This window comes from Brachyhypopomus gauderio, chromosome 14, assembly GCF_052324685.1.
Source record: "Brachyhypopomus gauderio isolate BG-103 chromosome 14, BGAUD_0.2, whole genome shotgun sequence".
Lineage (NCBI taxonomy): Eukaryota > Metazoa > Chordata > Actinopteri > Gymnotiformes > Hypopomidae > Brachyhypopomus > Brachyhypopomus gauderio.
The window spans coordinates 707820-723378 of record NC_135224.1 but is presented as its reverse complement, the minus strand read 5'-3'; the positions used below and the strand labels follow the sequence as shown (position 1 = coordinate 723378).

Genomic DNA, 15559 nt, shown 5'->3' with positions numbered 1-15559 from the left:
CACAGCCCTCTCTCCAGAGCATCTACCATCAAAGAGTTCACAAGAGCTGCCTCCATAATCAAAGACCCCACCCATCCCCAACATGGACTATTCACACTTCTACCCTCCGGAGATACAGAAGTGTGAAGTGCAGGACAACTAGATTAAAGACTTCTTTCTTTCCAACAGCTATCAGACTCAAACAGCTGATCTGATTAATCATAGACTCCTGCACACAATATTTGCACTAAATTGCACATAACTGTTTACAGGTAAACATACAACTGCACATGTATGTTTACACTTGTTGCACCTTTTGTTTATACCTGCCTAACTAACTGCACATTGTAAATAATTTTTATTTCTGGGTGATATATATATATATATATATATATATATATATATTAGAGGTGTGCCAAAAGATCGATTCATATATCAAAAAGCGATTCTCATTTACTACGATTCAGAATCGATTTTAAATGTCCCAAAATCGATTCTAAGTCGTGGTGAAGTCTCGCGTTACGTAATTACAAAATTACGCGAGACTTTACGCAGCATGTTCTGGGACACACTCATGCGCGGAAAAGGTTCAAAACACATGGAGGAAAGAGATATTCAACCTGTCCGGTCTTCATTTAAGGCAAAAATATGGGTTCATTTTGGTTTTTACCGAATGCCGGGGAAGACCGAACTGGACACAATGTAGCTCGTGTGCAAGGCTTGTGTAACGCGGTGAGCACGGGAGCATTAATATAGAGAAGGGTGAGAAATAATATAGAGAAGGATGGACCCAAGTGCCGGCTCGCAAGAGCAAGACGTTTGACACTCGTCACATGTATTAGCCAGAGGGAAACGCGCACAGCGACCCAGAACGAACAAAAAAAACAACACGGAAGACTCAACGCGCAAGAGAATCGAAAGCAAAACCGTGAGGGCACGGAGTAAATAGAAACAAAAAACCAATGCGGAAAATACAACGCGTGAAAAATAACACTCAACCGTAGTGAGACGGGAGGAAGAAACAAAACAACAACAGTAACTAAAAAACAGCGCGGATAAATGCAACGCGAAAACGAAACCAAGGACACCAGCAGAAGTAACTGGCAAAAAACGCTGCAGCAAAATAAAACCCTTCCCAAAAATAAAGGCAAAACGGATAGGAAGACATATAGGATTGGGAAAACTTGAGATGGGTCAGGAAGCGACGCATAAGATACTCGAATAAGTAAAGAGAAAGCATAACAGAGAGAGGTGGCGAGACACCATTAAACGATAAGCAATCACAAAGAAAGCAGAGACTGGCTGAGAACGTACGGTTACGTCGGTTTAGTCTGGGACTGACTCTGGTGCCCCTAGCGACGGCTGGGGGAACTGCATCCGAGCCAGCCCTGACAGCTCGCAAAATGAAGCTCAAGAATTTTGGTAACAACAAAAACCATTTTATTTTACCAAAGCACTTAATTTTTGTTAATTAAATATGAAAGACACTTAATTTTCTGTATTTGTCGTTCTGTCTTGCAAAGCAGACTGTAGTAGATCATGCAGATTTTATAGACTGAAGCAGACATTTTTATAAATCAAATCGTTTTTTGTAGTAATGTAGAGAGGACAGGTCATGGGTTAGTGTTAGGGAGTGTAATGTAGACAGGGCAGTTCATGGTTTAGTGTTAGGGAGTGTAATGAAGAGAGGGCAGGTCATGGTCAGACATGGTGAAATGCTACATCCTAGTTAAGGACTCTGCAGGATAATGTTCTATTAACACAGAGTCATGTCCTGAAATACAAATCAATGCAGAGTGGCTGCACACCTCTTCTGATGGAAAATGGACTTAAGGCATTTACCCAATTCAAAAACAAGGCAAGAGTAATCGAACACACAGCATTCTCAAAGATTACGCAGTAGTGTGTCTGTCTAATCTATGTCTGGCTAGTCATGTTTTTGGTTTCTTGTTCCATGTGCTTGTGTTGTCATTTCTTAGAGTGGCCTAAATAACTGGCCAGCCCAAGGTCCTGTGTGATAATAGTTGTGTCTAATTGGCATCTGGTGAATGGTTTATCTGAGCAATGGGGAAGTGTTCACTAACACAGATTTAGACCCAACTATGAACAAAATTTGAGAGTAAAAGGCCTTTTGTGTACATAGGAAAAGTCTTAGGCCCTTAACCCTCAACTGCTCACTTGTATAAAAATGAGATAAAAATGTAAGTTGCTCTGGATAAGGGCGTCTGCCAAATGCCATAAATGTAAATGTAATGTAAAAAAGTCTTAGATCTTTTAGTTCAGCTCATGAAAATGGGAGCGAACCAAAAGTGTGTTTATATTTTTGTTCAGTGTAAATCTTCAAAGGTCATCAACGCATCATCACAGGACACATCCTGAATGAAAATGTAACCCGGTGTGTCATGCGCATCAACAACTACACTCAGTTCACCTCTGATGACCCCATTTCCTTTGCATTGTCTTTTTGATGTTGTTGTTGGGGTAAAGAGGGAGACTGGACACCAGTAGTGTTCATGTTGATAGCAGCGCAGACGCAGCAGTTTATTCAGTGACAGGGTCTCACTGCACATATCAACAGAATCAGGTTGGCTTCCAGCTAGCATGTAGCTCCCTCAAAGTGTAGCGTAGCATTGCAGCTCTAAGTCATCTTCACACAGTATGACAACACTGAGGCTCTACTTCCTGAGTAATCAATTACTACCAGCTGGAGCAAAGCGCCACCTAGTGGCCTGGAGAGGAACTGCTGGCTACAGAAACATTCAGGAAGAATTTTCTCAAAGTATTGTAATACTTTTGTTTGTAATACAGTTTTGTTAAGGGTTTAGTGCTTCAGTCTCACTACTGTTACCTGTTTTTATATCATTTTATACAAACATGGGTCACTGTAATTATATATACACACTGGAGATCAAAATTTGAGAACACACAAAATCCTAAATACAAATGTGGATCAGAATCTTCAACAAAATAATGAAATGGCCAAGAGTCCTGATCTAAACCCAACAGAAAACCTCTGGAAAATCCTTGTTGACAAAGTTATGGCCAAAAAACCCACAACAGTTACAGAACTGTGGAAGAATTCTTGTTGTCTCAGTAGATTGTTTATAGTACAGTGTGTCCACTCTCTGAATAAAACACGAGCAAAAGCTTCATCTATGACTTCCTTAGGAAAATCAGTTTTGAAAATGTTTACGCATTTCAATACTTATCTGGGGGAAGTATTTATTATATATGGGTCATTCCAGGATTTTGGTACATTTCCTGTCACACCACTTAAATTTCAAATGTACATATCCAAAATATCTAAATGACTATTTTTTTTAAACATTGTACTTGTTATAAGACAAACTGTAAAATTTGGTGGAAAAATAAGCGCCTTAGATATTATTCAAAAGACCGAATACCTTTGAACCACCTCAAAAAATGGCCATTTTCTCTTGTCCCACACATTGGGTGACCAACTCCTTTGCCAAATTTAACAATTAAAATAAGCTCTAAATAAATTACTTCCTCTTGTATATTGTTGAAATGCATCTCCTTTACTTATGAAAACAACTTATTTGGTCTACATTGTATTGCATGTCACAGTTTTTACACTATTAAGTTGTGTCCCACAACATGCGCGCAACCCTGTTACCATAAGGAATTTTATCTGGCAGAGAAAGGGTTAAAAATATTTGTGTACTAGCACAAAGGAATTTGCATCACAAGGACATTTCCTGCCCACATGGCAAGAAAAATGGTAAGTGCTCTAACAATTTTCAAGGTTTTTTTCCAAATATGTTTGTCCAAGTTGTGTGTGTCACTCAGTGAATGCAACCCTGTTCCTCATATTGTAAGACTAATATTTATGTAGAGTCAAAATTTACTTTATATACTTATATAACCATATTTGTCCTTGATCTTGTATACATAGCTAAATTTTACAGTGAGCATCTGTTCCTGGGGTAGACCACAACTAGGGGTGCACGATATGACGATATAAAATCGTGAATGGCGATAACGAGTGGAGAATCGCAGGCGATCTACCAAATTAGAGAAATCGTATAGATCGCCTTTGCCAGCGCAATGACTTTTTTATGCTGGTTTCCACCGATGCGTCAGACGTAGGGCGTAGGACGGACCAATCACAGCGAACTGTGCGTCTTCCACGCCTCCATGTTGTGTTTGTAAAAACTAAAAACTGCGTGGACAACGACGGCTGAAAGCCAAACCGAGGAGCGGGTAAAGAAGAGGAAATCCACCTCTGTAATCTGAAATTGATTCGGATTTTCTTCCACTGACCAAGACCAAACTACAGCGATATGTAAAGTGTGCAAAGAACACGTGAAAACGTCCGACGCCAGTACAACAAATTTATTCAATCACTTGAGACGTAGACATCCCAAGTAATATGCCGAAAGTGAAACAATGCGGGCAGCCGCCTCACAAGTGACCATAGCGCGCGACTCCGCCACACCTCGCGCGAACGATATGTGGTAGTATAAAGAAACACCCCTCTAAAACAGGGGAAGGAACATTTACTTGACGAAGTTTAAAGTTGCTTTGTGTTTCAGGTTTGAAAAGTGCTGGAATTTAGGCTAAAGTACTTGAAAATGGTTGAAATTGTAACTACTTCGTTTCACAACAAATAGTTGTCTGACTGAACAGTTCTCTTTACGTTAACAAATAGGAGCCTCTTGTAATTCCAGGACGAAACATGAGAGAACGTGAAGACGTTAAGATAGGGTGTTTTGAAAATAAACAACCATTAAATAATGTGAATAAAAAGCGAATTATATCGAATCATTTCGACTATATGTATAAATATTTTACTTTAAGTTTAAAGTGCTGGGAAATATTTAGTGCAATAGTGCACTTTCACAGTGTAAGGAACTGCGTGACGCAGAGCAGGGAGGCGGACACAAACGCTGAGGAGAGCGAGATTTATTGAATGGACAGAGTCGTAATACCGGGCAGGGGTCATAACAGGTAGGCAGTCCGAACATGAAATATAAACGGGCATGGTGGCACAAAGAACAAAGTGTTTAAAATGGAGACAAATTAAGTATTATATCGCGATCAATTCTTTGTGTTGACTTGTAACCCCCGTGGTGGCCCAACTCAAAAGTAGCCCAAAGAACCGCACCCCGCGACCACAGAATTTTTACCCACAGCTGGATTTTCAAACAAGCCCAATTTGGCGTGAAACCGCAAACCTGGCAACTATGGAAACAGGTGAAGACAATAACGACATGGGCGTGGCAGACGTGGGGAAACCATAGAAACACACACCAAGGCGGGCTCAAGGAGCAGGGAACAACAGACATGAGGAACAGGGAAACCGGAGTGACAGCTAGGAGAGGGGGGCGTAGCCCTACACAGTGTCACGTGTGTTGTTTACATTTTTTGTTTACAATGTTTGCACATGGAAAATTGCAATATCATTCATTTAAATCTGCTTAAAAAGAAAGCTTTGTAGCCCCAATTTTTTTTTTGTTTTTTTTTTTTTGGATGGAAGATCGTGATAAAAAATCGAAATCGTGATTTTATGAAAAAAAATCGTGATACTATTTTTTTCCCATATCGCCCACCCCTAACCACAACTTAGCCTAAATTTGCAACCCTGTTAGTCGCAACCCTGTTACTGCATACCAATTTACTGCACACCAATCTAATAAAGAAAAAACTTCTTCCATATCTGAGATTGACGAATCAAACTTTTTGATAGTTTATAACCTGTAGATTATAAATTTATGATTTAAAATTATCAAATTGAAGATCAAATTTTCAGAAGTTACCACCCCTGAAATGTACCAAAATCCTGGAATGACCCACATATCAGTTTGGTTGTTTATTTTGATGAACTTCATTCACTAAAATAAAATGAATAAAAAACCTAGATGTGAATTATGATGATCGCGATATCACTTTCGTTTTCATGTCATATTAAGCGTCTGTGTGTTCCTTCAGGTTCAGGTCTACGTACGTCCTTCTCCTCAACGCGCCCACAACATCACACCTGTTTCTCTTTCACTAGAGGTACTGAGATAAAATGTGACTGAACAGTGTATTTATATAACATATGAGCTTTCGTGGCAGAGCCGGTTCAGACTGTCCTGGGACCCTAAGCACAAGTTTGATAAGGGGCTTCCTACCCAAACCACGTGACCATATTTGACCGCAGCACCTGATTCTCCTCTAGTGTTCTCACATCTTTATCATATAAGAACAAACACCCGTTATGTCCAACAACCAAAAAGCACAACGTGTATTTAAGGCTTAATATGTGTGTTTGGGGAATGATTAAAAACGTCGAAGCGTCGTTACTGCGACCACGTGCAACGATTCACTTTCACTTTCGCTTCTTCGGCGCAGTGCGCTGTGGTCTAAAGTCCACAGTGTTTAAATGAGAAATGTGTGTAAGCAAATATTAAATCAATTAACGTAAGAAAGTGTCGTTGAAAGAATAATTGAATAAAGTCAAAGAATAATCACTCATAATGTAACTCGATCTGAGGACCGTTAATCAAAAGATATCAGCCAATTTCCTGTGATAACGGAGTGGCAAATGCAAATGTATCGAAGATTTTCTTCTTATTAAACATCAATATAAGAGATTTGTGAACTAAGCTTCACCGTCGTAATAACCGACTATGCGATACTTTAAATGTTTCCTGGTCTGTTATATTTCATCTAAAGAAATCACGATACGTACCAAATTATGGAGGACGAAAGGTGACAAATAAATAAATAAATAAATAAATAAATGTACAGCCTAAAAGTAGAAATTCATGAACAAATACATAAATATTCGACATAAAATAGTTTTTATTTATTTTTTATGCATTTAAATGTTTTTTGTGGATTTATTTATTTATGGATTTAAGAATTAATTTATTTGTGGATTTATGGATTTAAAGATTTATTTATTTATGGATTTATTCCTCAAGTCCATGTTAATGAAGTGGGCGGGGACTATTGCAGTTCTAACGAGCTATTGGTCGAGGGAGGTGTGGATGAGCTGCAAGGCGGACAAGACATAACTAGTGATCCTTAATCCTTACAAAATGGCACGTGGAAAGTTGTCCCAGGTCCTGCGAGAAATCGCAGATGAGCTGGATAAGCGTAAGTTTCGCGTTTTTAATTATTTTTGCTGATTATCAAAATGTATTTATACCGAAGAACGACACCGTTATGCTCTTTAATGAAATAATGTCCTCGTGTTCTAACTGCCCCTCTCCTTGCAGCGTCAACATCTGCAGCAACCTCAGTCGCAGTCGATCTGAACCAGTGTAGGTTTAGCGTTTTCATTCTTTTCTATAGATTATTAAAATGCAGTTTTACCCAGGAACGCCATAGTTGTACTGTTGTTTAGTTAAATAATGGCCTCATCCTTCTCCTTGCAGCAACCTCGTCTGCAGCGGCTCAGTCAAGCACAGGTTCAGCTCAACATATACACCCTGTAGATGGTATGTGGCTTATTTGGGTCAAAGAACCCACAAGCATCCAGGAGCCGAAGTTAATGCGAAACGTGTCCCAATAGTATTCAGCTGTAGCCGCTAGTTCTTAGCCTAGCTAATTGCAGATTAAGTTAGCAACGACATCACTAGCTAGAAAGCACATTTACGTGATTGGAATGACAAAAACTCACAAATACATTTGTTGTGCCACTATAGCGGAAGTTGCCAGACTGTTTCGGCCATATAAAGGAAGACCGCTGTCCAGGCGTCAAACGTTTGGACAATTAAGACAGCCCTGTTCGTATACTCATACGTTCTGCTGTCTGTCGGACAAAAATGCAGAATCTGTTCCTACTCGTCAGCTGAAACGGCGACTGAGCACATTTGGTTTAGGGGAGAAGCGCGTTACCTATCGAGGTGAGTGACCTGTGTTTATGATACAGAAAATTTAAATAGTTCGTTCTTTAGTGTGTTAAGAATCTTAAATAATTATTTTTGATAACATTGCAGTTTTGAGAAACTTTCTAATTATTAATAATTGTTTTTTATAAGGCAACCATAAAAGTCCAGATGAATTCAAAAGGTTCCTTTTGGAGGCGTATCCCAAACTGAGACAGGGTGGTGGATTTGAGCTCTTGAGAATTGCTGGTACAACTAAAAGTAGGCAACTGAGTATCATACCTTGTCCCAGGGAAGGATATGATGTGAATTATTTAAAGGATCCACAGACTCAAATAGGTCACGCTACAGTATTCATTCGCCCACTACAGAGGAATCTTGATATGGACAATGTAAGTAACTCAGTTCGACAGAAATTTGTCTTTACTTTTTTCTATTGTTTTAAACAATGTATGTTGATCCTTAGGAACCTGAGGCAGAGATTTGTGAAGAGGTAGCTGGACCACCTCAAGAATGCATGACATGTGGTGCTGAATTTCCCTTTGCAACAATCAAGTTTCACAGTGATGAGTGCCTAAGGTAATTTACAGTGGAATTTAAAATACATTGTGAAAAGCTGGATACACCATTTACATCTTTAGAAAATGAGAACTGAAACCTTTTGAGTTTTAGATATTGGTTGTAGTTAGTGTGATTGGTTTGTGCTCTGGTTATTTGAAATGAACTCCACTACTTGTTATTCCTTTAGAGGAAACTTCTGCACCTTCATAGTGGTTGAATATAATTTATGAGGGTTTTCTTTTTAGCCTAACAGTCAGTTTAATTTAAATATTTGCATGTAAGGAAGTCACAGGATAGTGAGCAGGTAGTGTGTGAGGGAGGCCCAGAAAGTCCCTGCTCCAGCACCAGTGAGGGGAGACCCAGACAGTCCAGCTCCAGTACCAGTGAGGGGAGACCCAGACAGTCCAGCTCCAGCACCAGTGAGGGGAGACCCCTGAGAAGCTCAGGACAGCCTGAAACTGACAACAGTATCAACTTGGTGCCATCTCAGGGCAATGAACTATATTCACACATTATTGATTTGGACAGCATTGAGGAGAGGGAACCGGATGGTCTGTACACCTGCATAATATACTTATTTTTATGTCGGTAGTTGGAGCCTGTAACAAATAATCTTTATTATTTACAGATTGGAAAAATGAGCCAAATCCAGCATATGCTGCAAAGAAATTCAGAGACAGCCTGTTACAAAAACACGAAACTGGAAAACCACTACATCTTCAAATGGATCTCAGAGATACTCCAGCAGACAGGGAGAGGGCAATCCTGTCTTTTTATAAGATGGCTAATATTGATTGGGCTTGCCCATTGTCTTGCACACTCAAGGGTAATGTTGACAAAGACTTCGGAATAAGTGTACTTGATGGACATAAAAATGCTTTCTTATATATCTGGTTATGTATGAAATGTTTTTTTTATGCTTTTTAGGTGATCCAGCTATTGGAGATGGGGTGATGCGCCATTTCTTTGAAACCATTATGTCTAAAATTCAACATGGTTTTGAAATAAACTTTAGTAAGTCATGGTATCTTTGTATGCACTTTAAAGGGAAATGTATAGAGCGAATCAGTGCACATTGTTGCAACCTCTCTCCTGTCTTTTTAAATGATTTGACAATCTGAGGGCATCTCAAAAAGCAGTGTTCTTTTCGGCCAGCATATTTTGCTTCTTAGTTTTTAATTACTGTGCTGTTTAAAGGAAATGTTATTGCTGTTTTAATGTCCCTAAAGTAAATGCTAATATATATTAATATACATAACAGGCTATCAATCAGCTTTTTGCCTTAATGCAGTGATCATTTAACAGGGAAAGAGAATGTTAGTCAAATGTTTTAAAATGTGTTTTTGATTAACAAAGCAATCTTCTTTGAAGTGCCAGGAGGAACACTTCTATTTGAAGGTGAAAAAGACCATCTGATTCCATCAACATCTCAACTTCTTTTTGAGAGCGATTTCTTTCTTGTTGCTGGCCGAATGATGGGTCACTCATTCCTCCATGAAGGGCCAACCTTTGCTGGACTAAGCCCAGCAATTATGCATGTGTTGTTTGGTGGGTCGCCAGAAACGACCACAATTGAGATTGCAGACTGTGCTGACACTGATGTCCGTGACCTAATCAGTATGGTATGTTCCTTTTAGATACTGTTTTACAAGGATGATTGTACAATTCCACTTGCATATTTATGTATGAACAAATTATAACATTATATTTTAGCTTGAGAGTTCAAAGGAACTTGCAGCAGAAGACAAAACAAAAATCACTGAGCTAGCAGTGTCCTGGGACTTACCGGCGTTGACATCACAAAACAGAATGTGGCTACATGACAAACTTCTCTATCATGCAGTGAGTTGTCTGTCCTCTTATTGTGTGTCTAGGTGGTAGAGGCAAGTAAGACACATGAGTCTCCTCATTGTTATCAATATTCAATTTTTGCAGGTCATTGGGAGGACATGGAAGCAAGTGAAGCAGTTAAGGCGTGGCTTAAAAGAAACTCTGATCTGGCCCTTGCTGACTGAGCGAAAGGATACAATCCCTTTTCTTTTTCCACGGTCCTCTGACATGCAGTTCACTCCTGAGGTAAATGTGGGTCTGTAGAATAAACCTGTTTATAGATGGATGTTTTAAAGTTCATTAACCTGTTCTATTAGATGATTCTAGAAAAAATCAATTGGCCAGTACACAATGAAGACAGCGAGGTTAACCTGGAGGACCAGTGTAGGCTTACTGAATTTCTTCGCAGATTCATTGAGAATAGTACGTGAATTTTGTGTATTGATTATTGAATTAGGGAAGTTAATTATAGATTCACATTTTATGATTTTCATTGTTATTCATTTGAAGAGTTTTTATATGCAGGCTCCTCAAACATCCTGCATGTTCTTCTGCGATTCTGGGTGGGCTGGAGCATGCTGCCAAGATACCTTGATGTGGAAGTGGTGGAATGTACCTTCCCCAAGTCCAACACATGCTTTCATCTGCTAAAACTACCCGGCCACTATAAAGAATACCTGGCCTTTGAAAAGGACTTGCTCGCAGCAGTCTGGAGCACGGACAGTGGATTTGGCTTGATCTGAGACTTTTAATTAAAATCAATAGGAGTTATGAGATATTCGTCATTAATTAATATCTGATTAATCCAAATAAAGTGTCATGTTCGTTAACATTTATGCATTTGGACAAGAATTGCACTTACCAGCTAGAACGTTAATAATAATAATATTCTTTTGTTACTCTTTATGGACAAGTCAGTACATTTGTTTATTGCAGCGTGTCTGGAAAAACTCAAACATGCAGTATTATTTTTACAGTGAAGTTGTTCTTAAATGTAACATTCAATAAAAATTCTGCTGAAATACAATGTTAGACTGATGAGAATCCAAACAACTAAAAGTGAGTGCAGGAGCTCATTAGGTACGTCGTGTCAGAAAATGTTGGGAACAAATTAGGATTGTATTTCCTCTATTAAATTGACTGTTTCTAAATAAATGTCAAGTGCACATGACAATGGGCCTTCTGGAGTTGGCAGTCTTTGAAGTTCCTGCTCGGTAAGTGGCCGTTGGAGCTGAACCTCTGGAATCTCAAGCCCTGGTTGATGGTGACTGTAAGACCCTGTCCGGTCAACTCCATACTCCGTGCTGTTAACCTAAAATTGATGAAGTTGTTCAAGTTGAAGGACCAATATATGTGGTAATTATATAACAAGCTGTTAAAAGAACCATACAACCTAATCAAATTAGTTTCCACTGAAATATTAATAAAGCAATTAATATGTAGGTAGAGCCAATATCATGCATTAATCTATGTAATTTATACAGCTGTGAATTATACAACATTGAATTCAACTCAACAATTCTTAGTAATAAATGTGCATTTAGGACAATGATGAAGACAAACGTATTTTAAAATTAACCTGTACAGGGTCTTGTACTTCCACATGCTTATGAAGTGCCCAGAGCTGCAAAGGAGATTGGTTCTGCTCTGTGCGCAGTCTATGGTGATTCCAGGAGTCCTTAAAAAACTGAAGATGTCTCTGAATTAGTGGGAGAAAGCACCAGTGCAGTGCAAAAAGATGAACATCCTCATCTGGATTCAGAAGACCTTCTCTCTCAAGGTTTGTGAAGATCGTGTAAAACAGATCCAACACTCCAGAATAAACATCCCTCCACAACCTCTCAATTCTTAAACAAGAAAAAAAGAGCAAAAGATACAATGAAATATTAGATTCCTCCAGAAAGTTTTTGAGCTCTAGTGTAGATTGTGAAGATACTAATGCATTAATTCCTGTGATTTTTAAGACATGGTTATGGCATAGAGGTCTCCGTTATGTATCAGAGCTCAAGTACAGTGTTCATGAATGAGCAAATACTAACATACCTTTGATTGTGGACACTTCTACCAGTAATAAATGAATTCCGGTTTTGTCCTCTGTTGGCAATCATGAAATGTGCCACATCAACATTCTCCCCTCCTTTGTCTGACCTCACACGAGATGGCACACCATAGACGCTTACAGCTTCTAAAAAGCTGGTCAAGACCGTGGAGGCTCTGTTGTTAGTAGCTGCCTTCAGGTACACTATGAGCCTGCTGTAGCCATCTACACCACCATGAACAACAATACGCCATCTAAAATAAAAAAACTGAATGTTAATACTTTGTCTTAATCCAAATGTAGTTGTACAAGCCATTATTGTTGTACACAAAATATAACCGTAACTTTTACTGTACCTTTTTTTATTGAGCTTTTCACTGAACAACACTGTTTATGTACCGTCAGTCTCCACTGAGAAACCTTCATGTAATACTTCTCTATTGAATTTTCATAGCAGTTAATTGTGAAATGTATTATGACACAGACTTACCGAATCAACTTATGATTTCCATCTATATGCCATAGACTGTTAGGTCCTGGCACATTATATCTTCTGCGCCTCCGTGGATTAAGGCGGAGGGTGCGGAAAGCCACTCCGTGCTCATCTACACGCCGCATTGCATCTTGAACTCGCTGTCCTACAAAGGAAGAACAATAAAAAACAACTTTGAACAAGTGCAGTCATACCCATATCAAATCAAAATCATTTGAAATAATAAAAAAGGGTGAAGTCAGGTGAGTTAGGCCATCAGATTAGGCCATACAAGCTGATGTTAAATACTATTTCTAATACTCTGGGCCAAATTGTACTTGAGAGGTTGAAAATTATCTGACTGGTCTAAAGTTGATGTTCATTTCAGCTGAAATAAGACAGATGTTTTAAACATTTTATATTTTATAAACATTTTATATTTATATATTTGTCAAAACAAATGAAATAGTAGTAGTTACTTACTCTGTATGTAGATCCCTCGGGCATTAAGATGTCCAACCATGAGTTTGTATCCTGAATTTGGATGATGAAGAAGAATGTCTCTCACCATGGCATCAAGGTCATTGTCATCCACCGACGAGTACAGATCACCGACTCTGTACAAATTATAAGCACGTTTATCCTAGCATGCATCCCTAAACACGATAGTTGAATCGAAGAGCTTCTACTACGGGTGCGTTTAAAGCAGAACACGTAGCCTAGTTATCTAGACCAGTGTTTTTCAAACTTTTTTTCTAACGACCCATATTTTGTCCCTGATCTTTCCCGCGACCCAGCCTGCTAAGAAATATATATACAGTATACTTGGTCGCGAGCGTAAGATGTTGACGGGGGGTGGCGAACGCATGTTGTTGCCCGGGGGGGGGGGGGGGGGGGGGGGGGGGGGGGTGGCGAAAGGCGAAAGTAAGTTGTTGACGGGGGGGGCGGCGAACGTAAGTTGTTGACGGAGTTTAACTATTACATCGCGATCGATCGCCAAGTATTAACGCCTCCGCCGTTCGCGCAGTCGCGCGCTATAAATATAATTTATTAAATATATTAACATTTATTTTTTAGCGACCCTTTTTTTTTGCCTCGCGACCCATTTTAGGGTCGCGACCCATAGTTTGAAAAACCCTGATCTAGACAATGTAATAAGCTAGTTAGCCAATTACCTTAATCCATTCTGTGCCATCCTGCGACGAATGGTTCTTTCAGAGACCCCAAACACAGACGCTATTTGACCCGCTGTAAGGCCCATATGGACATATGCCTCTATTGTCTGCAATGGGAGCAAAAAGGCAGGGCGACCTGGACCACCCACGTTACCTGTCGCAGACACGGACTCGTGTTGAATTTGGTGAGCAACTTGCTGCAGGTTGTCCAAAATTGACAGGTCAATATCAATCTCTTCCCCGAGTTCCGACAACTCTAAAACTATTCCTTCAATCCTAAATGAACAATCATCAAAGTGCCCACTGTCCAACTCTTCGGCTATTAATCTTATTTCCGCAGCAACTCTTCTCCTCATTTCTGCCATGACTACTTCTTGAGGTAGTTAAGTATTACTCACCAGATTCAAAAACAAGGCAGGAGTAATCGAACACACAGCTTTCACCAAGATTACCCAATAGCGTATTGATTTAGTCTACTTCTCTAGCATATTGGAGAAGGAAATCCATAAATAAATAAATCCTTAAATCCAGAAATAAATAAATTCTTAAATCAATAAATCCATAAAAAAATAAATCCTTAAATCCAGAAATAAATAAATTCTTAAATCCATAAATAAATAAATACTGTTTTAAGTCGAACATTTATGCATTTATTTATTGATTTTTTACTTTTATGCTGTATATTTATTTATTTATTTATTTATTTGTCACCTTTCGTCCTCCATACCAAATCCACTTCACGCTACTTTACTCACCACAAAAACAGCAAATACATAAATCTACGTGTTTCTATATCACACGTATTTATACCTCAGTGGTGCGTTACCGTTCTTACCTTCTCCTCATTTTATCTTTCATCATCTCCGTGTCCTTCAGCGACATTTTGCGCGCAGTTCGGAAAACGTAGAAAATGTGAAATGTAGTTTGAATTTACAGCTTCTCACGTGGTCAAATTCTGCCAAGAGAAGAATTAAAAAGTATCAGAGTATTAAAAGTATAAAACTATTTTAAAGAGTTTTGGTGAAGCTATATTCTCTATCCTATAAGGTGAATAACGCGTCAGCTCGATTGTTCAGGGTTGGCGCACATTTCCTCTACGTGTTTCCTTCCTCTGCTCTGGTAACCCCGTGATCACAATTTTTAAATGACGGTTTGGTCGTGTATAACGTTGAATGTATTGGTCACCGATGTTGTTGCTGTTGCAGATTTTAAAAGAAACAAAAAGTGTAATTTCCTTCTCCAAGCTTAGTCCATGCAGTTCACAAACACACACACACACACAGAGCACTTTATAAACTCAAAGCACTAAATCTCGTCCTTCTTCTGATACTGTTGAGTTTGTGGGTCCAACCTACAGACCCCCGAGTTCACGTCTGTATGTAACTGAATGTAACTGTACTGTATCTGAACTTTACTGACCACTGTCATTTCACCACATATTTGAACAGGTGCCTTTTCAATTTTAAAGTAATATGCAGGAATTAAGTTTTTTTTAATAATAAATGAAGATTTTAAGCTTGTTTGTTTATATTGTAGCGTAGGAGTCTTAGTTCCACCTCAAAACGAAACAGTGACATAAAAACAGTAGAAAACATATACATATAACAACACACCAAATACATACAACACACCAAATACATATAACACCACACCAAATACATAT

General features: G+C 38.9%; 2 protein-coding genes across 6 annotated transcripts; one reads left to right on the top strand and one right to left on the bottom strand.

Moving 5' to 3' along the window:
• Positions 1–6886: 6886 nt before the first annotated feature.
• On the top strand, positions 6887–10980 carry LOC143474474 (uncharacterized). 2 transcript variants are annotated; one of them, XM_076971943.1, is made up of 12 exons: positions 6887–7086; positions 7209–7253; positions 7368–7430; positions 7638–7838; positions 7974–8212; positions 8287–8399; positions 9010–9207; positions 9309–9395; positions 9753–10003; positions 10095–10223; positions 10317–10457; positions 10737–10980. In XM_076971943.1, the coding sequence occupies exons 1-7, from the start codon at positions 7029–7031 to the stop codon at positions 9020–9022; spliced, it is 732 nt and encodes a 243-aa protein (XP_076828058.1). In that variant the 5' UTR covers positions 6887–7028; the 3' UTR covers positions 9023–9207; positions 9309–9395; positions 9753–10003; positions 10095–10223; positions 10317–10457; positions 10737–10980. The 2 variants fall into 2 exon arrangements, with proteins under 2 accessions (XP_076828058.1, XP_076828059.1); XM_076971944.1 differs by lacking the exon at positions 10737–10980 and adding an exon at positions 10529–10540.
• A 145-nt stretch (positions 10981–11125) lies between these two features.
• Positions 11126–15093, bottom strand: LOC143474472 (uncharacterized). 4 transcript variants are annotated; one of them, XM_076971941.1, is made up of 7 exons: positions 14732–15039; positions 13897–14050; positions 13205–13338; positions 12740–12887; positions 12255–12503; positions 11791–12058; positions 11126–11523 (listed from the first exon to the last, which is right to left on the bottom strand). In XM_076971941.1, exons 2-7 carry the CDS (start codon positions 13980–13982, stop codon positions 11323–11325), a joined length of 1086 nt encoding a protein of 361 aa, XP_076828056.1. In that variant the 5' UTR covers positions 13983–14050; positions 14732–15039; the 3' UTR covers positions 11126–11322. The 4 variants fall into 4 exon arrangements, with proteins under 4 accessions (XP_076828056.1, XP_076828054.1, XP_076828055.1 ...); XM_076971939.1 differs by having other exon boundaries at positions 11791–11910; positions 13897–15093; XM_076971940.1 differs by having other exon boundaries at positions 11791–11898; positions 13897–15093.
• Positions 15094–15559: the final 466 nt, after the last annotated feature.